This window comes from Haliotis cracherodii, unplaced genomic scaffold, assembly GCF_022045235.1.
Source record: "Haliotis cracherodii isolate W230 unplaced genomic scaffold, xgHalCrac1.p SCAF_3, whole genome shotgun sequence".
Taxonomy (NCBI): domain Eukaryota; kingdom Metazoa; phylum Mollusca; class Gastropoda; order Lepetellida; family Haliotidae; genus Haliotis; species Haliotis cracherodii.
Genome location: NW_027266286.1, coordinates 25,304,317 through 25,329,399, shown reverse-complemented (window position 1 = coordinate 25,329,399; position 25,083 = coordinate 25,304,317). Strand labels below are relative to the sequence as shown.

General features: G+C 41.0%; 1 protein-coding gene across 5 annotated transcripts in view; it reads right to left on the bottom strand.

Annotated features, from left to right (window-relative positions):
• LOC139473951 (adenylate kinase 9-like) overlaps window positions 1-25,083 on the bottom strand; it is a 61,991-nt gene that overhangs the window by 23,512 nt on the left and 13,396 nt on the right. For 2 of the 5 annotated variants that reach the window (XM_071256793.1, XM_071256792.1), the window contains 11 exons: window positions 23,874-23,921; window positions 21,773-21,814; window positions 16,824-17,042; window positions 12,869-13,115; window positions 12,012-12,242; window positions 10,633-10,733; window positions 5,006-5,089; window positions 4,653-4,709; window positions 3,616-3,656; window positions 1,867-2,047; window positions 831-937 (listed from right to left, as the gene is read on the bottom strand). In XM_071256793.1, coding sequence (XP_071112894.1) covers window positions 831-937; window positions 1,867-2,047; window positions 3,616-3,656; window positions 4,653-4,709; window positions 5,006-5,089; window positions 10,633-10,733; window positions 12,012-12,242; window positions 12,869-13,115; window positions 16,824-17,042; window positions 21,773-21,814; window positions 23,874-23,921 — 1,358 coding nt within the window. The remainder of the gene's footprint in view (window positions 1-830; window positions 938-1,866; window positions 2,048-3,615; window positions 3,657-4,652; window positions 4,710-5,005; window positions 5,090-10,632; window positions 10,734-12,011; window positions 12,243-12,868; window positions 13,116-16,823; window positions 17,043-21,772; window positions 21,815-23,873; window positions 23,922-25,083) is intronic. The other 3 variants (XM_071256794.1, XM_071256795.1, XM_071256796.1) reach the window with 3 other exon arrangements.

The following is a 25,083-nucleotide window of genomic DNA, read 5'->3' as shown; positions in this document are numbered from 1 at the left end:
TTGTGTTCCAGATTACTGTAATGTGTATGTGTGTGTATGGCTTCTTGTACTCTGTAAGGAGTCAGTGAGACGAGGTGAAATGGGGTTTAACATTGTGTTCCAGATTACTGTAATGTGTATGTGTGTGTATGGCTTCTTGTACTCTGTAAGGAGTCAGTGAGACGAGGTGAAATGGGGTTTAACATTGTGTTCCAGATTACGGTAATGTGTATGTGTGTGTATGGCTTCTTGTACTCATCCGGACTATCCTACAACTAGTTATGCTGGGGATTTTTGGGTGAATATGTTAAAAGATGGGGACAAAACGAAAATTAATTTCCTAAAAATACTCTCAAAATAATTGCATAGCTCAAAATCACAACATATTTTTATAGCCTTTTACATATTTACATTTAGAAAATTTAAGGTAACTTTCCAATAAAACATCAAAATAAGTTGATCTGGATTTAGAACACATTGAAACAAATTTTGAACTACTTTATCAAAAGTTGCTGCTTGAGAAGAAACTTGTATTACATTTAAAAAAGTATCATCATCACTTTGCTGAATGCAACAATAAGAATCTAGGTTGTGATACAGAACCTATGGGAAGAAATTCTAAAACAGCTTCCGCATCTCCCTTCTTTCCTTACACACGTCAGACTCGCTGACTTGGTTGAAGCATGTCATCAAACCCATTTACGTGGATTGATGCTCATGATATCAATCACGGGATTGTCTGGTCCAGACTCGATTATTTACAGACTGCCGTCATATAGCTGGAATATTGCTGATTGTGGCATAAAACGACAAACCAACCAACCAACCAACCTCACACGCGTGTGTCTCACCTCCTCCTCAGCCTCTTCTTCCTCCTCGTTAGCTTCAGCTTCATTGTCTTCCTCCTCTTCATCAATGTCCATCCCCGAGTACTCCCAGCCACAGTAGGCAAGCTGCCCTGTAGGAGAGTCACTCACATAATTAGTCACTGTTGGTAAACGCTAGTCAGCTAGGCTCTACCCTTCTCATGGCTCGGTGTGTAATCAGGACTTGGTCAGGAAAACCTTTGGCTGATAGCATAAGCACCAACTCATTCTGTAGGGTTAGATTACACAATCATCCAGGGCTCCGTTCCTCAAAGAGATCTTTGCAGTAAGGCGATCATTACTCCCATACTTTAATAGAGACTTAACATAGCACTGAGATGGCTTTGTGGAACAGGGCCCTGGTCACATATTCGGTGGTATTTAAGGTACTACTCGGACCTGAGGGGTGGGGTGGAAGGGTGGGGTAGCATATGGTCATGCAGGGAAACTGGAGCAGTCAAAGGCAAATCTAGGACAACAATTCTAAAAGCAAACAGCAATTGTTTCGTCATTCTTGGATTTAAGTACTTTTCAAGGCTAAATTTTCTTTTTCAAACATCTTGACACAACATCTACACTATTGACTTTTGACCACCAAGCCCTTCAACAAGCAAAATTTAAAGACCACATTTGTATTTTCGTTTTTCTAGGCCTAAGGTCACAAAAAGTTAATTCTTAGATTTGGATTCAAATGTTGCTGGGAGGTATTGTATTTTTTTATGTTTTATCAAGTCAGGAAAGAAGGCAATATCCATTGAGATTTTCTCTTCATCTGTAGATACATCTACTTGGGGATTGAAAAATGAGGTGAGGGAAGGTGAATGGTCGTGAGATGAGCAGGAATGAAACTCTTATGATATATTTATTATGGTCTAAGTTTTGTATGTTTTCAAAGCCAAAATCAAATTCAATGGATTTTCAAGCCCTATGTTGACAATAACACAGTGCAAAACATGCTTAATTCATGGTGGTTCATTATTAATGTATAATCACCATCAGGAAAATCAACGTTTGTTCTTACTTTCAACATTCTCTACCACATTCTGAAACATCTCCTCGATGTTCTTGTCATCAATGTCGATGATGATGATTTCAATGCTGGTGCTGCCGGTGATTGTGCCGTGCACAGAGACAAAGTCCTTGTCATACTCCCCACGCAACTTCTTAAACCCATCCATCTCGGGGCCATCTGGGACCTTCGTCTGGAAGGAGTTGTCAGGACAATACAACATATTACAATGTTCAAGATGAGGTGAAATGGGGTTTAACGTCATGTCCAAGATTATTGCACTTATCTGCGATGTGCATGTACATGTGTGTGTTTGTGTGGCTGCTTGTACTAGTACGGACTGATGCCGATTTATAGTGCTAGCTCACTGAGATACCATGCCACAGTTTAACATGAATACCCCACTCAGACACAGTATACTGACTCCAAGCCGACCAGTCCTTGTTTTAGCCCCTTAATGCTGAGCGCCAGACAGGGTAACAACAAGTACCATCTTTAAACGTCTTTTGGTATGACGCGGCCGGGGATCGAACCCCGGACCTTCCGCTCTCCGGGCGGATGCTCTACCACGGAGACCACTGAGGCAGTCTACAATGTTCAATTGTCTGTGTCTCACGTTAGACCAACACCCTACTTGCTTGACTAATACATCATTTTATACCATTGTTAGCTATTTCCTAGCAATATCATGGCGGCCCGTATCAACAATTCCCACCAGCCATCCAATCCCCAATTATGTTGGCGATTTCAAACATGAGGTACCTGAAGATCTGATCTGTCCATTAAATGCCACAAGGTTCTAGAAACGATTCCAGAATATACAAGAAAATAAGGCAAAAATATCACAAAATTCAGCATGCATTTATCACTTGTAGTATTGTGCCAAGCTTTGTATTGAGGCCTAGGCTGTAACTGTGGCAACCAACCCAGTGGTTGATACTATGAACATTGATCAATGTCATCAATTCCCTATTTTATTTTATTTTTTCAACAGCTTTTGGTTGTGGTATTAGTATCGTTTTTATCCTATTTTGCAAAATAAACTGTTACCAAAAGAATTAGTAAAACACAATGGAAAGTAATTAAAAAGTAAACATTACAAGTTCCCAGATTTGCTGGTGATATTTGATGCCTTCAAATTCATTTGCATGTTACAGTATTTACTGAGTAAACAGATTGAGGAGAAAACACAACTAGAACAAAGTTGTTCTGATAAATATTGATCAAATTTACCGTATTTGACGTAATAAGCACCCAAGGCGCTCTCAAACTTAGAAATAGGGGCTCTTATTAGAATGTTATTTTGGTGGAAAAAACCAGTTGAAAGATAAATTTCGTGGTTTATGCTGACAGCCTGAAATGTTTATGTACGACAGATATATTTTTCCAGAATTAAATGCCCATAATTAAGGGTGCATATAACACATGAGTGCGTATTATACGCGAATAAATAAGTTTTGTGTACATTGATCAATCGGAAGGGGTGCTAATTGGGATTGTTCACCAGCCAATATCTTAGCAAATGTCATCGTGGACGCTTATTAGAGCGGGGCGCTTATTACGTCAAATACGGTATTTCATCATTAATGCACTATCCATTTCGAGATGTCAAATTAGCCCATGCAACATCTAGTCTCAGACTGGACACTGGACCTTAGAGTAGCCTCCCCTTAACAACATTCAACCAATCAGACTGCATCCCATCATTTGAATTACATGTATAAAACCAGTGAAAATAGAAACCAAAAGATGACAACATACCTCATCTGTTTCGGCAGGGGGAGCTTCTTCCTTCGCTTTTTCTGAAACCACAAATGTAATTAAAAACATGTTGTGCACTGACAAAGACAACAAAATAATTCTCACACATGTGCTGTATGATGTTCAGCTATGTGAACAGGACATGCGCAGTAAGAAAGCATCATGCCAATGTTTTTTAAGTAGATATGAAATGTAGCTGTAACTACTGCACACCACGATCATACAGTTGCATGCCAAGTAAAGTAACATTATTGAAACTTGTGAAAAATATTGTAACCATGGCAACATTTCACATCTTATAAGAAGCAGTTGAAAAGTTTGATGAGTGATAGAAAACTTAGTTCCTGAAGTTTGAATAGAGGATCTACAGCAGTGACAAGTTTTCCACATGACAAGATCAAATTTCCATTCAGGAATGCCAGTGCTGGTGTGTGACATTGGTTTTACAGTGCTAGCCCACTGATATACCATGACAACCTTAAATAGACACTGACACCACAGACCTTCCGCTCTCCGGGCAGACACTTTATCCACTAAACCATGGAGGTGAGGAGTCTTTTGAGGATGTCAACATTTTCAGAATTAAGTTTTCTAGGTTAGGGTGTTTTATATCTGACATCAAACCTTTAGGTGAAATGGGGTTTAACGTCAGGTCCAAGATTATTGCACTTATATAGCGACGTGCATTTACGTGTGTGTGTTTGTGTGTCTGCTTGTACTAGTCCGGACTGATGCCGATTTATAGTGCTAGCTCACTGAGATACCATGCCGCAGTTTAACATGAATACCCCACTCAGACACAGTATACTGACTCCGAGCCGACCAGTCCTTGTTTTAGCCCCTTAATGCCAAGCGCCAGACAGGGTAACAACAAGTACCATCTTTTAACATCTTTTGGTATGACGTGGCCGGGGATCGAACCCCGGACCTGCCCACTCCGGGCGGACGCTCCACCACTAGACCACGGAGGCGGTTTTGGCACATTATAAGTATGCCCATTATGATCACCATAATCCATGTCCATGTTTTAAACTCACCAGCTGTTGTGTCCATGGTTTGATTTGGACTCGCTCCTTCAGATTTATCATCCTCATCTTAAACAACAATTCATAAATAAATAGTAATTCAGCTTTTATGCACTTTAAGTTCAATGAATCACCCTAGAACACACTTACCCCCGAACCCTTGTTTATATCCTTGACATGGCACCAGTAAGTTCATCACAGCAAATTATGCTACAAATTCATCTGGATCAAAGTATCACTACAATCTAGATTTGTCTACAAAAAGCTAGAAAGAGGGTTGACAAAAGGCAACATCATCTACAAACAAAGAACAGGAACAACCTGCATGAAGCAAGCAGACCCAGCTCCAATGCCAGAAGTGCTACCTTTGGTATTATCCCCTGGCTGTGAGTCTTGGTCGTCGCCATCCTGAGACTGTCGATCGATGGACTGATTCCCGTTCTCACCCTCTTCACATCACGGACAGAAACACCAGCATTAATATAATGGAGGGGCTAACTGACTGGCAAGGTGCAAAAAATTGGGGTGGGGTGGGGTGGGGGCTGTATGTAAACATAGGGTGCTGGAGGGTAAAGTCATGGAGCAGATGGATAAAGTCATGAAGCTGGAGGGTAAAGTCATGAAGCTGGAGGGTAAAGTCAGAAAGCTGGAGAGTGAAGTCATGAAGCTGGGTGGTAAAGTCAGAAAGCTGGAGGGTAAAGTCATGAAGCTGCAGGGTGAAGTCAGAAGGCTGGAGAGTGAAGTCATGAAGCAGATGGATAAAGTCATGAAGCTGAAGAGTAAAGTCATGAAGCTGGAGGGTAAAGTCATGAAGCTGGAGGGTAAAGTCATGAAGCTGAAGAGTAAAGTCATGAAGCTGGAGGGTAAAGTCATGAAGCTGGAGGGTAAAGTCATGAAGCTGGAGGGTAAAGTCATGAAGCTGCAGGGTGAAGTCAGAAGGCTGGAGAGTGAAGTCAGGAAGCAGATGGATAAGTCATGAAACTGGAGGGTAAAGTCAGAAAGCTGAAGAGTGAAGTCATGAAGCTGGAGGGTAAAGTCATGAAGCTGGAGGGTAAAGTCAGAAAGCTGGAGAGTAAACCCTGGAAACTGGAGAATAACATGAGGAAGGTGTAGGGTAAAGTCATGAAGCTGGATGGTAAAGTCAGAAAGCTTGAGGGTAAAGTCATGAAGCCGGAGGGTAAAGTCATGAATCTGGAGGGTAAAGTCAAGGAGCAGTAGAGTAAAGTAGGAGCGAAGAAGGGTAAAGTCAAGAAGCAGAAGGGTAAAGTCAAGGAGCAGTTGAGTAAAGTAGGAGCAAAGGAGGGTAAAGTCAAGGAGCAGAAGGGTAAAGTCAAGGAGCAGTCGAGTACAGTAGGAGCAAAGGAGGGTAAAGTCAAGGAGCAGAAGGGTAAAGTCAAGGAGCAGTCGAGTACAGTAGGAGCAAGGAGGGTAAAGTCAAGGAGCAGAAGGGTAAAGTCAAGGAGCAAAGGAGGGTAAAGTCAAGGAGCAGAAGGGTACAGTAGGAGCAAAGGAGGGTAAAGTCAAGGAGCAGAAGGGTAAAGTCAAGGAGCAGTCGAGTACAGTAGGAGCAAAGGAGGGTAAAGTCAAGGAGCAGAAGGGTAAAGTCAAGGAGCAGTCGAGTACAGTAGGAGCAAAGGAGGGTAAAGTCAAGGAGCAGAAGGGTAAAGTCAAGGAGCAGTCGAGTACAGTAGGAGTAAGGAGGGTAAAGTCAAGGAGCAGAAGGGTAAAGTCAAGGAGCAGTCGAGTACAGTAGGAGCAAAGGAGGGTAAAGTCAAGGAGCAGAAGGGTAAAGTCAAGGAGCAGTCGAGTACAGTAGGAGTAAGGAGGGTAAAGTCAAGGAGCAGAAGGGTAAAGTCAAGGAGCAGTCGAGTACAGTAGGAGCAAAGGAGGGTAAAGTCAAGGAGCAGAAGGGTAAAGTCAAGGAGCAAAGGAGGGTAAAGTCAAGGAGCAGAAGGGTACAGTAGGAGCAAAGGAGGGTAAAGTCAAGGAGCAGAAGGGTAAAGTCAAGGAGCAGTCGAGTACAGTAGGAGCAAAGGAGGGTAAAGTCAAGGAGCAGAAGGGTAAAGTCAAGGAGCAGTCGAGTACAGTAGGAGTAAGGAGGGTAAAGTCAAGGAGCAGAAGGGTAAAGTCAAGGAGCAGTCGAGTACAGTAGGAGCAAAGGAGGGTAAAGTCAAGGAGCAGAAGGGTAAAGTCAAGGAGCAGTCGAGTACAGTAGGAGCAAAGGAGGGTAAAGTCAAGGAGCAGAAGGGTAAAGTCAAGGAGCAGTCGAGTACAGTAGGAGCAAAGGAGGGTAAAGTCAAGGAGCAGAAGGGTAAAGTCAAGGAGCAGTCGAGTACAGTAGGAGTAAGGAGGGTAAAGTCAAGGAGCAGAAGGGTAAAGTCAAGGAGCAGTCGAGTACAGTAGGAGCAAGGAGGGTAAAGTCAAGGAGCAGAAGGGTAAAGTCAAGGAGCAGTCGAGTACAGTAGGAGCAAAGGAGGGTAAAGTCAAGGAGCAGAAGGGTAAAGTCAAGGAGCAGTCGAGTACAGTAGGAGCAAAGGAGGGTAAAGTCAAGGAGCAGAAGGGTAAAGTCAAGGAGCAGTCGAGTAAAGTAGGAGTAAGGAGGGTAAAGTCAAGGAGCAGAAGGGTAAAGTCAAGGAGCAGTCGAGTACAGTAGGAGCAAAGGAGGGTAAAGTCAAGGAGCAGAAGGGTAAAGTCAAGGAGCAGAAGGGTAAAGTCAAGGAGCAGAAGGGTTAAATCTGGGAGGTGTAAATGCAAGCAGGTGAAGTACATTCAAGTACTTGCAGCTTCATGCAGCGTTACCATGCAAGATGCAGTTGCCGGTGATGGTTATGACGGCTTGCGTCAGACTTAGTGTCGTAGGGTGAGTGAGAGGATGAGGCTGAGAGACAGCCAAATTTCAGTGAGTAAGTCGGGTTAAAGCTGCTTTGAACAGTATTTCAGTTATCTCCTAGTCCAAGTAAAGTGTGACAAAGCCCACAGTGAGGAACGTCAAACACATCTACAACTTCGGTGAAACAACTGACTGATCAAAGGTTCGTAATCAGGGAAAAGCTAGGAATTGGAACCAAAGATCAGAATATCCTGGAACATCTAAGGGATGCAACTGCACAGTAAACTGTGGCTCTAAGATCACGTAGGCCCAATAGGAACTGTGACTGAGTGTTCTTGGCAATAATGGCTTGTGAGGAAGTGGACATCAAAACATATCATTGCCTGTTAATTGAACCTTGAAAGAGCGAGTGATGCTGTTTTTAGTGGTTGATAATGTAAGCAACGATCCTAATCATCAGGGCATGCTACACAGTCATCCAGGTCACTTACTGGAACCATTCAATCCTCAATAATCACCTCCTGCAAAAAGCATGGGGACGTGGTCCAAGAAACTGTGCCATGAACAGTTTGCATGAGTCAACTTTAAACTAATGTCCATTACCTACAGCCTTTGTTATCAATCAAATCCCCATTTAGTCACTTCATTCAACATGCGGTCAATGAGAACTCTGGAAGGAAGGATCTAGGTAACAGAAAGAATCTGAAAGGAGGGCCCTTTGACAATTTGTGAACGAATGCTGTTTAACACCAGTCAACACTATTCTAGATATATCATAGCAGCATTATTATCAAGCGAAAAAAACAGATGCTGAAAGTACTGGAGACCTATTCTGGTCCACAGAGAGGACAAGATCTGATCAAGACATGACACGATGACACCCAATCCCCATTTTAGGCTGCTCTTTCAAAACATGAAGTACTGGAGGCCTATTCTGACCCCATTGTGGGACCAAAATCTGATCAATTGGGCATGAAGACACCCAATCCCTATTTTAGGCTGCTCTTTCAACAAACAAGAAGTACTGGATGCCTATTCTGACCCCAGATAGGACCAAAATCTGATCAATTGGGCACGAAGACACCCAATCCCCATTTTAGGCTGCTCTTTCAACAAACAAGAAGTACTGGATGCCTATTCTGACCCCAGATAGGACCAAAATCTGATCAATTGGGCACGAAGACACCCAATCCCTATTTTAGGCTGCTCTTTCAACAAACATGAAGTACTGGATGCCTATTCTGACCCCAGATAGAACCAAAATCTGATCAATTGGGCACGAAGACACCCAATCCCAATTTTAGGCTGCTCTTTCAACAAACATGAAGTACTGGATGCCTATTCTGACCCCAGATAGGACCAAAATCTGATCAATTGGGCACGAAGACACCCAAGCCCCATTTTAGGCTGCTCTTTCAACAAACATGAAGTACTGGAGGCCTATTCTGACCCCAGATAGGACCAAAATCTGATCAATTGGGCACGAAGACACCCAAGCCCCATTTTAGGCTGCTCTTTCAACAAACATGAAGTACTGGAGGCCTATTCTGACCACAGGTGGGGAACAAGATATAACTGAAACAGAATTTTATGATTTCTAACGACAGAGAAGCAGCATCACCAGATATTTACTAGCCCGAATAACGCTACATAAGGACACCAACTAAACTGCACGTAATTCTACTAGCTCATAGTTATCTTTAAGAGTAGACAGACTTCAGCAAATACCATGATAACACCAAAATAATGACATCTTGCATCCCTGTAATGACTCAAACCAAAATAAGAAAACGAAAATAATGGCTGCTCAAGACCACGAGTGAGTACTGCTTAATCAGCAAAAATTATTTCAGATTTCACGATAAGCCTCCCAGTCCTGGATGACAAGTCTATTCTGGCATTTAACTGAAGATGGTGAATATATTTTGGTAAAGACAAGCAAAGGTTTCACACATGCACTGATAAAATCTAAGATAAAATAACTATATACATGAATACACAGCAATATATAACTCCCTTTCCTGTGTTAGTAGAAGCTATAGAAAAACATGCAAGGCTGTTGCACTGGTGCTATCTATGCTATAGTATGTGCAAACTATACCAGACTGTTGCACTGGTGCTATCTACGCTATAGCGTGTGCAACCTAAACCAGGCATTATTCTTGACTGGTGCAACATGGAAACACAATCTGCATAAAATTGTAAAACATAAAATTAGTTGCTATGACTACCACAATGGCTCAATGTTATTGTTTCAAGTTGAAAATAATTTGAAATAAACAAGCCTCACACAATTAATAACTGGAATTTGTTTTTCAGATATTCCTGCGGATCATGTGGATCATTTATTAATAGAAAACATGATTTGTTTTGGAATGTTTTGACATTTTCTCTCAGCAGTTGTTGGTTGGTTTGTTTTTTGTTTTACGCCGCAATCAACAATATTCCAGCTATATGACGGCGGTCTGTAAAAAAATCAAGTCTGGACTAGAAAATCCAGTGATTGATAACATGAGCATCGATCCATGTAAATGGGATATGATGACCTGCATCAATCAAGTCAGTGAGCATGACCACCCGATTCCGTTAGTCGCCTCTTACGACAAGCATAGTCACCTTTTACAGCAAGCATGGGTTGCTGAAGACCTATTCTACTACAGATCTTCACTGGTTGAATATTGCATGAAATGATGGCATGTTAAACATTTCTCTTTTCTACTGCAGAACCTTCACGAAGACATGTAAATATATATTCAAACCTGTCAGATGTGACTTTACCCCAAAAGACTTCTGGTAAGCTTTGCTATAAAAAGTCTAAACATGAACACTAACATCATTTGAAAATGATGTCAAGGGGCAATTTTGGCCAAGTTGAATAAATGTTTTTGGCACAGACTGACTGTACGCTAAAAATGGCCAAGTTTACAGAAATTCTGCAGAATCATGGAAATTCCACCACAGTAAAAGCACAATTCTGTGTCTAACTCTGCTACTGCAAAATTCTCAATTTGGTTCAAGGTTCTCTAGTCATGTCATGATGATCTATGTTTCATATCGGCAAGTTTCAACCATCATCACATTTGTCATACATCAACACCCCTAACACTGACCTGCTTTCAGCCCACATAAAGATTTCTTCTTCCATTCTTCTGTCTATCTTACCTTCTGGGAAATCTTCTCCTTCCTCTATTCTTCTCCTTCGTTCTTCCTCTGCTGCCCGTCTTATTGCTTCCTCTCTGGCTCTCTTCTCCTCCGCCTCTTTCCTTCAAGTGCAAAGGGTTGGAGTCAGTAAATGTTCAAACATAAACCAAACTACATTCAACCATTATACTGGTGACACAGTTCTCATTTGATTGAAAATGGAAATTCAAACGACCAAGGGATGCAGCAAATGTCTGGATACACATCATACAATTACCCAAATCGGAATGTTTGAAACAGTCCTTAAAAACACTGGTTGGAGTTCTAATCAAAGTGAAAAGATGTGAGATGCATTTCTTGTATGGCCTATTTATTGAAAGAAACTGATGTCAGCTCCATCTTTTGGGATGTTTAATGAGAGCCAGGTCATAACCTCAATACACCAATCATCATTAATTGGGGGCACATATCATTGTCTGTGTCTACAAATTACCCAACTGTCCCTATAATGAGGGTCATATCAAGATGCTGGTTCCTGGCTGTGCTTGCACTGCAATATCTTTAAATTGTGACAAGCCACATTATATTTTATCAGGCAACAACTTTGGATTTATTTTCCCCATATCAAATAGGAATCAGTCCCAATAAGAAACATCGGTAATTTGATCTGAATCTCCCTATTTAGTATGAATCTTCGGATATTGATCAAAGTAATGAATTGAGCTCCCACACTAATTAGCAATAACTGTAGCAAGGCGTTGATGTAACAATGACTTTCCATGATTTTCTAAATGACACAAGAATCTTTCTGTTCCAACCCACCCTCTCCCCTTTTATAAGGTGAGGTGAAATGGGGTTTAACGTCAGGTCCAAGATTATTGCACCTATATAGCGATGTGCATGCTCGTGTATGTGTGTGTGTGGCTGCTTGTACTAGTCCGGACTGATGCCGATTTATAGTGCTTGCACACTGAGATACCATGCCGCAGTTTAACATGAATATCCCACTCAGACACAGTATACTGACTCCAAGCCGACCAGTCCTTGTTTTAGCCCCTTAATGCCGAGCCCCAGACAGGGTAACAACAAGTACCATCTTTTAACGTCTTTTGGTATGACGTGGCTGAGGATTGAACCCCGGACCTTCCACTCTCCGGGCGGACGCTCTACCATTAGACCACGGAGGCGGTCCTCCCCTTTTATAAAATTACATATAGACCTTAGTTGCAAACGACCCATATACCTTCGTGTTATGTAAGACTCATGTATAGTGTAAAGTGCACCCAGACACACCACTGAAGGTTAAAATTATAAAAAGTCAAATCCGCTGTTATAATGTCCAGGATCTGCCTCTACTGTCAAAAAACACATAAGATTCTGGAGAAATGCAACACCCTCACCTTTTCTCCTCCAATAGCCTCTGTTTCTCTTGTTCCTCAGCCTCTCTGCGGACCTTGATCTTGCCATCGATATCCTCCTTGTTCATCTCGTAGTAGCGCTGGTTGAGGAAAACACCGTTGTCACTGTTGTCATTGAGGATGATGACATCGTCAGGAAGGATGTTCTTCTCCACGCAGACATTCCACTGTTCACGGTTGCTGGGGAAGTTGTCAAGGATCCAGCCCCCGTTCCTGATAATGACAAACACACATCTGGACTGTGGTGACAGTGTCAAAGAGAGGGTGGATGCCACAACGATCAATGCTGCAAGAACATCTGGAACCTGGGAGAATAGTAGTGTTGAGTTTGTACTGAATGCTGCAGGCTGCACATCTTCCCGAGGCAGTTAACTATGAAAGTCATCTTTCCATCCTTGACAAACTAGGCCGGAATAATGGAGTTATTTTTTTATGCATAGTCCAATCATTATTGCAGGACGTCCCTTACCCATTTCCTTTTTCCTCATCTCTACGTTTGATTGGTTGGTAAAATGTTTTGAAAATCAAGGGCGGGTAATTTGAGATGGCGACAACCACGGGAATGGATCCAGGGTTTAGTATAGTTTACCTAAATGCGAGCCCTGGAGTTAAAGAGGGCGTGCTGATATACGAGTCCTTTGCAACAAGGGAAATAATCAAATCAGGGTCAACATTACAACAGAGTACATCTTGCAGAGCTACATGCGTGTGTATAATTACAAGACATGGTAACCTTTTGTCACAATTTTCAGCTCAGTGGTATAGAATAGAATGGACTTAGAATACCCTGGCTAATCAAGGCTGTTTCTCCCCATGACCTCCCTAAAACTCAAACTCACATAGGTCCTTCAGGGTTGTTCTTCCTCAGCTCTCTCTCGCAATCCTTGATGGCCGCCTCCATGACCTCGATGTATGCCTCAGGCGGCATCTGTACTGGGTTCTTCTCCGCATCCTTCACAGCAGCCTCAACTATGGCGATGACCTCGGGGTGTGTGCCATCGACCTCTACCGGCTTCTCTTCCTTTGTCTCCACCTTTGTCTCGCTTTCCTTCTGACTGCCCTCACCTTCTGGCTTATCTCCCTTGGCTGTAACAACCATTGTAAGATGATTATAATTTTATTTTTTGTCTTTCTAAAATAAATATATATTTTATATGTATTTTGTTTCAACAATAAAATAACAGTCATTTCAGGTAGGGGAATTCTCAGTATTCCTAAGACTAAAGTACAAGAATATGATTCACACAAAAAACTGGAATAAAAAATATATATATATATATATATATATATGGGGGCACGGGGTACATATATATATGTACATAATACTGTAGAATCAAGTGAAAGTTTTTACATTTTTAACAGTTTTCAAAATGAACGAGCATCTAAGGGACATGTCCCTCTAACACTGACAAGGACAAGTTAAATTGCATGCATCCCAAGGATCTGCCCCTCCAACACCAGACACTGACACAACAGAGCGCTGACTACATCTTTCTCATTGTTACTGAATAAACATGTTTTATCCTACCTGACTTTCTAAAATACATAATATACTGGTTCTTAATACATATACATTCAAGCTAAGGCAAATGTTGTTGAGTAAATATTTTGAATTTTTTGTAAGTGTGCCCTTGATAGGCAAACTGTAAAGCATGCTGAAAGTGTAAGAAAGTGTAAAAACCTTTTCTAAACTGAACATAAGTATTTGAAGAAAGTTTATGTTTTGTTTGTTTGTTTGTTTGTTTGTAGTTTAACGCCACACTCAGCAATATTCCAGCTATATGACGGCGGTCTGAAAATAATCGAGTCTGGACCAGACAATCCAGTATATTAATATCGTGAGCATCAATCCACGCAATTGGGATCGATGACATGCATCAACCAAGTCAGCGAGCCTGACCACCCGATCCCGTTAGTTGCCTTTTACGACAAGCATAGTCGCCTTTTACCCGCAAGCATGGGTTGCTGAAGACCTATTCTACCCTGGAATCTTCACGGGTCAGAAAGAAAGTTTATGTGTCTACCATAGTAACTTTTGAAAGCAGCAAGCCCTGCTGGCAGCATACAAATTTGTTGTTAAATCTACCCCTGGTTAAAGCTGGAGATGAATGCTCCGTTCCCCCACTGGCAGATGTGTGCAGTGTATTAAAGTGCTTGTGTTTGTCCATATACAAAAGAGTGGTTCAGTCCATACATGGCAGTGCTGTCTTATACAACTGTGCTCTGTCTATATACGACTGTGCTGACAATATATGACTGCTCTATCCATATAGGAATGTGCTCTAGTATCACTGTGCTCTGTCAATATACGACTGTGCTGACAAAATATGACTGCTCTGTCCATATAGCAATGTGCTCTAGTATCACTGTTCTCTGACTATATACGACTGTGCTGACAAAATATGACTGCTCTATCCATATAGGAATGTGCTCTGGTATCACTGTTCTCTGACTATATACGACTGTGCTGACAAAATATGACTGCTCTATCCATATAGGAATGTGCTCTAGTATCACTGTGCTCTGTCAATATATGATATTATAGCTAAAATGGATAGAATTATCATTAAACCACCCGCATGTTATAGGAAATGAGCGGGCCACTGTAACTTGATAATGCCCTCATATTGCTTGACGACGGGCCATTATCACTCCCGTTGTTAGATGATGTCATAGGACAGGGATAGGTGACGTCATGTTCAATATTGACGTCATCTGGTTTGTTTTCTGACATTTCCATATTTGTAAAAGTGGGTCAGTGTCATTCATGTTGATTGCAGTAAATGTTTCAAAACCGATATTGTTGTTTCTTTGATCTGATAACAAATTCCATCCATTTTAGCTATAATAACGGTAACGCTATTTTTCAGGGCATTATCATTTGCAGAAGCCCTCGGTCTTTTCAACCGACCTCCTTCGTCGGGCAGTTAATGGAAGACCTCAGGCTTCTGCAAATGATAATGCCCTGAAAAATAGCGTTACCCTTATAGTATACAATATATGAGTGTGCTCGTTCTCTCCATATGATTGTGCTCTGTAAATATAGGACTGGTCTAAACTATATCATGTAACACAAGCAATTCCCATGTCAATCATTCTTAAATCCACCTCCCATCTCTGCCTCATTGCTATTAAACAGCATTGCTATATAACAGCATGGTTGTACAACAGCATTGCTATACATTGTGAGTGAGTTTTTAAGCAGGTTTTAAGCAGCTTTTAGCAATATTCCAGCAATATCACGGCGGGGGACACCAGGAATGGGCTTCATTGTACCGATGTCGGAAATCGAACCCGTTTCTTGGGGTGGCGATCGAACCCTCTAACCACTAGGCTACCTGACCGCCCCACATTGCTATACAACAGTGTGGTTATACAACAGCATGATTATGCAACAGCATGGTTATCAATAGCACTACTATACAACAGCATGATTAAACAGCATAATTATACAACAGCAAAGTTATACAACAGCATGATTATCATTCGTGACCAACTCGTGTTATTCCGGGACAAGCCGAATAGCGACTCGTGCCCCTCTCGTGGTCATTTTTGCAACCTGGTTCCGTCTAAGCGCTAATGGGCATACCTAAAGCTATTGTCAACTCGTTGCGCAAAGGTTCACATATATTGCCCATGTATTATATATATTTCAGATGCAATTTAAAGCACATCAGGACATGCAGAATGATACAGTATGATTGAACACATTTAACTGTGTCTTGGATATATTTTTAGATGCAAAACATATGTAAAAACAGAAATTATTTCCAAGGGATTCTTTGATGAAGAACTTGAAATCATACGCGCATTCTGATTGGTTTTTCGTATTTTCGCACATAACATTCATAGGGGGACGAGTCTTCATGCAGGTTACAGAAAGGGGCGAGTGGTGACAAATGCATGATGATGGCACGGAAGAACTATACCCATACATCCCTGAACACCAAATCTCTGTCACATCCTACTCTGGGAAACAGCTACAGAAAGCCTTGTACTGTAAACTACAGATTAACCCGTTTTAACCAATCAGATTGTAATCTTCTGTTAGATTACAGAGCCAATCACAGCTCATCTCTTATTATACCTACAAAGCTGATGTTTTTGTTATCACCTGGCTTACGAATCTGCAGACACAAAATTTCAGAAAAAAAACAAACTTTTGAAGTAACTTTTTCTTCAGTAATTAAATTGCAGGTAAATTCTGGGGAGGAAAGGACCGTCCTTCTAATACAAAACAACATAGTTTCATTTTTATATATATTTCAACCAGTTTGGGAAATAAATGTAAATAAGTAATTTTAAATACGGATTCCATCATAAATATGAAAACAAGGATATTTGTGAAGATTTTGTGTCATCAGTTCCTTTGCATTCATAAAACGTCCAATAACTAATCGTTCTTCAGAGTCATGTTGTTCTATTTCATGTGGAGAGAGGTGCTCTAAAGCAGATTACCAGGTAAAGTGGAACTATATTGAACAAACAAAGTAAGGAATCATGCATATTTTTGGGGATATTTTTTTACGAAATTGCGTACTCTGTCTTAACTATAAACAAATATCCAAAAAATAATTCATGATCCCTTCTTTCTTTGTTCAGTATATATGTTTTTCAGGATGCATCAAATTATGATGGTGAGACAGAAGACGGTTGTTTAATAGTTGTCAGTATAGTAAAGCAACAGCAAAAGGATTATATCACAGCAGGATTAGGATTATGTCACAGCAGGATTAGGATTATATGGCAGCTTGGTTTCACTGTGTTGATCCAGCATGTGGGCTTCAAGCAAACCTTCAGAAGGATTTTCAGCAGCTTCTACTTTCTCTCCATCTGTTTTTTCTTCCATCTTCTCTCCATCTCCTTCAGCCGTTCCATCCTGGGTTGGAGATTTATGTTTGTCTTCCTCCCCACCTTTAGCCTCCCCATCAGGCTTTTCCTCTTTCTCTCCCTCCTCTCCTTTCTTCTGTCCATCATCTCCTTTCTCCGTGACAGCTGATGCCCGCCCTGACTCTATGTTAGGTGAAGGTTAAATAGACTATCAAACTACCATGTGTGTCTGGCTAATACTAAGTGTACGAGAAGTCAAACACAGTCAAACACCGTTGTGTCAAAGTTGAAGGGACCTACGTAAATACCGTATTCGACATAATAAGCGCCCCTCTCTAATAAGCGCCAACGGCGAGATTTGCTGATATATTGGCTAGTGAACAATCCCACATTAGCACCCCTTCCGACCCCTATTCACATATAATACGCACCGCTTCCTTCCCACATTCGCGTATAATACGCACTCATGTGTTATATGCACCCTTTATTATTGGCAATTAAATTCTGGAAACATATATCTGTCGTACATAAACATTTCAGGCTGTCAGCATAAACCACGAAATTTATCTTTCAACTTATTTCAATTTGTTTTTCACCAAAATAATATTCTAATGAGAGCCCCCTATTTCTAATTTTGAGAGCGCCCTGGGTGCTTATTACGTCGAATACGGTACTTCTAGTTTTTCCAGGTTGGACACTAGGAAAATGATGCATAAAGAATGAAAACGCACGGACCAAGCTTTTACTTCGTGACAACCTACGTTTGACACAACAAAGTTCAACACAATGGTGTTTGACTGAGCCAGCCAATGAGGCTGGTATGCTGATGTCAGATGAGAGAGATAATTCTACAGTTTCTAAACGTGTATTCAAACACCAACAACCCTGAAACACAACCTGTGGAAGAAGGGTTGGGAGTGCAAATTTAAACTTTGCAGTGCACATACCTTCTGGGTACCAAATTGTCTGAAGCTTGACAGTGCGCTGTTTATTCTAGATAGTGCTATTCACATGTTCCCCATGTTGGGAATAAAACCCAGACGAGCGAACGCTTTAACCACTAGGCTATCCCACCGCCCCTCTATGAAAGGAAGGGCAAATCTTTTTTTTAAATTCACAAGATAAGAACTATTTATTTTGGGGGCTAAAAACTGAGGACCTTTTCTTCTAAATATTTTTCTGAAGCAAACTACATTTTCATAAAAATCTGTTCAACAAAGCACTACTTTAGGGGACAATTTAACAAGGACCATATCTAAATAAGATTTTAGATCATACAAGAAAAATAACATCACACTTAGACAAAAAACAAAGCATAATATTCTAAGGTACATAAGTAAGAATCCAAAAGTGTATAAAATGGGGGGTGTTTTTGAAGTGACAGTAGTCCCCATGAGTCCTGGACACGAGTCGACCTGTGTGGGCCACTTTAAAAAATATTCTTGTTTCTCAAGACTCTCAAAGGTGAATGAATAAGGAGGGCAGTCTCATGAAAATCAGATCCTAGTTATCGCTACCGCTAAACAAAGATCTGAGGACATCCCATTAGGGGTTTCATCCGACCAATCAGAGCATCGCTTACCAGATTATGAAAGTGACAGTCGGAATGTGATGCAACCTCGAAAACTTTAACTCCGAACAATAGCTACGGGTTTAACGACTGAATCCATACAATCTAGACCATCTATTACCCATTCCAGAACGTTCTTTTGTTCGGGTTTCAAATTTGTAATCGAGAATTTGTCAAAATATGTTTCGAAGCGTAGTCGCCAATTTGAAATTAGTGCCGTAAAGCACGAGAAAGCTGCCTTGTGATTGGTCATTCCATTGGTTGGTCAAAGTATATATGATATCTTTGATATGGTGAGTGAGTGAGTGAGTTGGGTTTAACGCCGCTTCCAGTTATATCGCGGCGTGTCAGCTTAATGTGGGTGGAAAGCCCAAAGTGATTCAGGTCTCAACCGTTTTCCACATCAGTTAAACCCACGAGCGCGAGTATGGTGCTGAAAAACCTAGACACATAATTGAGGCGAACCAGAATTCGAACCCCCAATCATAGGTTTCTGGCATGTCCAAGGGACACAACTCTTCATAGCGAATCGTGGTGCCTTAGACAACTGGGCCACCCGTGTCCCCCCTTTATGATATGGAAACACTTGAATAATAATCACTATTTACCACTTATTTCGCCACCAACTTCGACACGAAGTACACAGAAATGTGTCTAAGACCACGGTGACTACTAGGCTGTTTCCTGACAATATAACTTGCTACGAATAGCATGGCATGTTCAAAAAGTCAGAACCTAAGCAAAAACGAAATTTGAATTGAAACAGTTGTTTCCTAAAAGTGAAAACAAGTATTTTAAAACATTAGGAGCAGGGTCATTTTAGAAGTGGGTTGGTCATGAGAAACTGAAAAATATTTTAAGAAGCTGTTTATGAGCTGCATGTGTTGTTATTCTGTTGCCTAGTTACCTTTTGAAAGTTTAATGAGTTAGTGAGTGAAAGGGCGAGGCTGATGACAGTTACATAAAGATCCAGCACATTTACAATTCTTTGTAGACAACTGGTGTTAATAATAGATGCATCTCCACTTAACAGTCCGCCTTGATTGCTGCAAGCCTGAGAACGAGGTGCTGTGTGGAAAACAGGCACGGGGACAGTCAGTAAACAGACTCGCTTCATTATCCAATTCACTCCCCTTCAAGGGAATCTTTACTTTTTTTCAAAAGGAATTTGTGATCATCTTTGGAAAGTAGGTTCACTCATACGTCTAGAGCAGTTTGAACTCAGTGTACAGAGAGAGTGCTTTCCTTGAAGTAGCCAGCGTTTTGACAGGGTCTTCATAGACAGGACTAAGGACCATGTGAGATCTTTATAATTTGGAGCAAATGAAAAGATCTTGGTAATTTGGAATCATGTGAATGGGTCTTTTACCATGGTAACTATTTGGATCTTGTGAAAAGGTATTTTTACTATTTGGCTGATGTAAAAAGCTATTTTTACTATTTGGCTGATGGGAATAGTTTTTTTTACTATTTGGATCTAATTGAATCATGTGAAATGCTCTCTTTTCAAATTTGGATCTTGGGAAAAGGTATTTTTACTATTTGGCTGATGGGAATAGGTCTTTTTACTGTTTGGATCTAATTGAATCATGTGAAATGGTCTCTTTTCTAATTTGGATCTTGGGAAAAGGTCTTTTACCATTTGGCTGATGTGAATAAGTCTCTCTACTTTTTGGATCTTTTGAAAAAGTAATTTTACTATTTTTGATCTTGTGAAAGGATCATTTGTCCGGAGTCCATTGATAAAACAGGTCAACTATACCAAGCTCAGGGAAACAGACTGTGAATTTTATTGAGGCATTCTCCCTGCAATGGCTAAACCTTCAACTGATTCAGACACATCCAGGGTCACCCAACATGCCAACAAACATCTCCTTGAAAGTACGGCCCATGAAGACAGGTAAGTAAGTGTGTGCTTGTGTGCTGTGACACTGACATTCTCCACTCAATGTTTTCAAATTATGAAACAGTCTCTCCATATTATCACTCTGTCTTAGTTTATGGACCAGGGCCCACTCGCACAAAGCGATCTTAGCCTTACGACTGTCTTACGCCAGTGTTAAAGTATGGGACTTACGATCACCTTAGCGCTAAGATGGCTTTGTGGAACTGGGCCCTAGTTCTAATTAGTTTACACTAATCCACAATTCCAGTTGTACACAATATATATCATCACAAAGGACCAGAGCAGTACCTAATTTGGTATATTTTATACCTAAAGAAATATTCCTTGAATCTGCCCCCAATTTTGTTCATATTACCTTCATTGAAATAACAATTACATCACAGTTACAATCTTACTGAAAGCTTTGAATGATGAAGCTATTTACACCCATGCTTCTAACATTCTGTCTACTCTAAGCTACATCATGCAAAAAAGTATTGTAACAAATAGGGCTGGGATGGGTCACTCAGGTACTCGGGTCGGGTGGGTACTGAGTAGGACCCAGGTACCCACAGGACTACCCGGACCCGTGGCTAGTCACGTGATATATTGTATAATGACAAAAGATATCTAGAACTCTATGGTTACACTACAAGTCACTAATGTTCACATTTCTTTCTGACTATGCACCCATTCCTTCTGACTTTTTATATGGTTGAATAAAGATTACGTAAGTCAACTTCAGTGTATGCATGACCAGATCGTTTAATACATGTATCTAAATACGTTTTGCAAGTGCTGTGGTAAAAACAAATACCCAATCGGTCATTTTGTATTTCTTGAGACCTACAGTGGGTACCCGGGTAGGGTCGGGTATTAGCGGGGGTTGGGGGGTACCCAGGTAGTAAATTTGGAGTCGTCCCAGCACCAGTAACAAACTAGAAACACTACATCTAAGACAAGGCACTAGCACACTTCATGCAAGGATCTCAACACAGGTACACAGTGCTCAGGGCCCACGAAAAGATCTTAGTGCTAAAGTATGGGAGTTACAATCGTCTTAGCGCTAAGATCGCTTTGTGGAACTGGGCCCTAGTTCTAACTAGTTTACACTAATCCACAATTCCAGTTGTACACAATATATATCATCACAAATTTGATTAAGTCAATAAACTAAAAAAATACATATTACATATGTAAGAATACCCAGAAGAACAGTTTAGATGTACTGTTTTTCACTTTCAGAACTCTATAAATAAACTGAGTATTTTGTTTTTAGGTATATTTTTGACCCAGAGAGCTCTTTCTTTGGAAAAAAAGATCTCAAATGTAAAATGGCAAATCTAAAATTCAAATATTACCTTTAAATGTATTTGAAACGATGATCACTTAAACAGTGTACAACAGGATAGGAGGAGATACTAAGACAAACAGTTGAGTCAATTGTCACACTCTCACCTCCATCTTTAGTAGACTTGTCCTCCTTATCTTCATCATCATCTAACACAACAAGCAACAGTTGATAAATACTTACATAGAACTTTGGCTATTAGTTCATAGAACTTTGGCTTTAACTTCATAAAAAAGTTCATAGAACTGTTTTTTGTGCATAGAACTTTGGCAATTGGTTCATAGAACTTTGGCTTTTTACTTCATAAAAAGTTCATAGAACTGGGGTTGTTTGTGCATAGAACTTAAGCAATTGGTTCATTGAACTTTGGCTATTAGTTCATAGACCTTTAGCTATTAGTCCATAGAACATACACAGCTCTGACAGCACACAGGCTATTTAGGATCAGTTTGTTTTGTATCAAGAAATATTGAGAAAATCTGGCCACAATGCCTTCCATATGCAGCCAACAGTAAGAATAATTGATGTGATTTTGGATACTTATAGACGTAATCAATTAATTATGACATGAAATTCAGAAACTATTTCTTTACGACAAACACAGTACATTTCCCTGAATGAACACACACGCAAACACAGAAATGGGTATTAATTTTGGATTAGCAATCTGGCCTAGATCGAGATCAATAAGACGAGAAACACACAAGCAACCCAAGGTGGGTCCAGAAAGACATGCATGAAGATTCCACAGACATTCAACACATATTGTTTAGACAAAAACACTGAGTACAAAGTGAGGTGTCAATTGGTATTAAACAGGAGCAAGTTTAGTATTTCATGTTGATACCACTGTTAAATAACAACAAGCTGGTATGACACAGTGTTGAATACCAAAGCGTGTGATTATGTACTGAGGTAACAAGTTTCAATGACAAATATTAAAAACTCCCAACATCCCTGGGCTTATTCAATGACATTGTGTGTAGAGATGATTGATCACTGAAAGGAGCTTATGCACACTTGATGACCCAAGCAACCCTGTCTCAGCTCCTTAGCACTACAATAGTTTTGTGGAAGGTACCCCCGAGTGTGTGTGAGTGAGTGAGTGAGTGAGTGAGTGAGTGAGTGAGTGAGTGAGTGAGTGAGTGAGTGAGTGAATGAGTGAGTGTGTGTGTGTGTGTGAGTGAGTGAGTGAGTGAGTGGGGGGAATTGAACCTGGGTGTTTAGCGTGACGAGTTTGATTGACCAAGTCAGTGAGCCTGACCACCCAATCCGAACATTGAGTGAGCAAGCCTTGAAAATATGAGGCAAGTAGCAGTGTTCGAAACTGTCAGTGAAAGTTATGTAGTCCCTGTAAAAAAATTAATGTTAGAAATTAAGAATAAGACATTATAGAAGAGGAACCCTGGGACCTCTTTAACATGCAATGGGTAAGAACAAGTGTGACATGGAGATTTGTAGAGATATGATGCCTTAGTCTAATACAACCCATCTTCCTGAGACAAGGGCGTTAGCTGACTATAAAAGTCCAGTTTACACCCTTGACAAACTAGGCTGCAATTTCCAGGCTCAATTGTATCGCTACCAGTGGGACGCCCAGTCAAGACGATCTGATTGAAAATCAAGATCTATATTGTAATATAAAGGGTCTTTCCCCGCAACTTGCATCAAATCACTTGATTAAAAACATGAAAAGATTTGCAAAATAACTGTTGACGTCAAGTTGGCGGTACACATGCTTTGCAAAGCCTGCAGTCGACCTAAATCTGCATGTTGAAATCCAAGTTGTTTACGAAGCGGATGTCTAGTTCATTACGCAATTTTGATAGGACTTTTCATAGACACGGTAGTCCAACCTTAATGTAACTCCAGAATTTCAGCCTAGTTCGACAAGGGTGGAAACTGAACTTTTATAGTCAGTTAACTACCTTGCCTCAGGAAGAGGAATACAGCCACACACAGAAATAGGGTGAGCATAGAGTGAGCATAGAGTGAGCATAGAGTGATCAATTCTCAAGCATCATGTAACAAGTAAGTAAGAAAATGTGAGTCTAAAACAATCATACAGTCAGAAGACAGAACATAAAGTGGGCATAGAGTGAGCATGGAGTGAACATGCAGTGAGCATACACTGAACACAGAGTGGACATAGGGTGAATATAGGGTGAGCATAGAGTGAGCATATCTAAAGCCTGATATAAGTAGTACCATCTGCCCTCTCCTTCTCCTCCTCGGCCTCGAGTTCTGCCAGCTCTGCTGTTATAACAAAGCCATACACATCCTTTGTTAGTCAGACACACATCACACACATGTACACACGTACACACGTACACAGCACTACTGGCGCTAGGCAGCACTTCATATCATTCCCACTGAGAAAATATGCCAATCATAAGCAATCAAATAAAAAATATTATACAGGTTGTAAAGAATGAAAAAATGTTTAGTCATGCAACCAGTCAACCACAGAACCACGACCATAAAACAGAGAAATCAAACTAATTATGGAGACAGAAATTCAATTAAATCATCACCAGAAAATCAATGCAAAAGCCACAATGATTATTACAATAATGATGAATATTTTTAAAATTTGCTTAAAAATATATATCTAAAATATTAATTTTATTCAAAAATCTTTTATGCATTATTAGTATTGCCATTTGCTTTGTGACATCTGGGAAATATTAATTTATTTGCCATGGCCTCCTGAAAATATTGATGTGTAATAAATAACATGACAAAAACAGGACATGACAAACTAAAGTGTGTTACACACCCAAATACCCACTAGAATCCGTAGACCCCCTCTACACCCATCAGAATCCCCACACCTCCTCCTCTACATCCATCAGAATCCCCACACCTCCTCCTCTACACCTATCAGAATCCCCACACCTCATCCTCTACACCCACCAGAATCCCCACACCTCCTCCTCTGTATCCATCAGAATCCCCACACCTCCTCCTCTACACCCACCAGAATCCTCACACCTCCTCCTGTACATCCATCAGAATCCCCACACCTCCTCCTCTACACCCACCAGAATCCCCACACCTCCTCTACACCCACTAGAATCCCCACACCTCCTCTTCTACACCCACCAGAATCCCACATCTCTTCCTCTCCACCCATCAGAATCCCACACCTTCTCCTCTACACCCACCAGAATCCCCACACCTCCTCCACTACACCCACCAGAATCCCCACACCTCCTCCTCTACACCCATCAGAATCCCCACACCTCCTCCTCTACACCCACCAGAATCCCACACCTGCTGCTGTCCACCCACCAGAATCCCCACACCCCCTCTACACCCACTAGAATCCCCACACCTCCTCCTCTACACCCACCAGAATCCCCACACCCCCTCTACACCCACTAGAATCCCCACACCTCCTCCTCTCCACCCACCA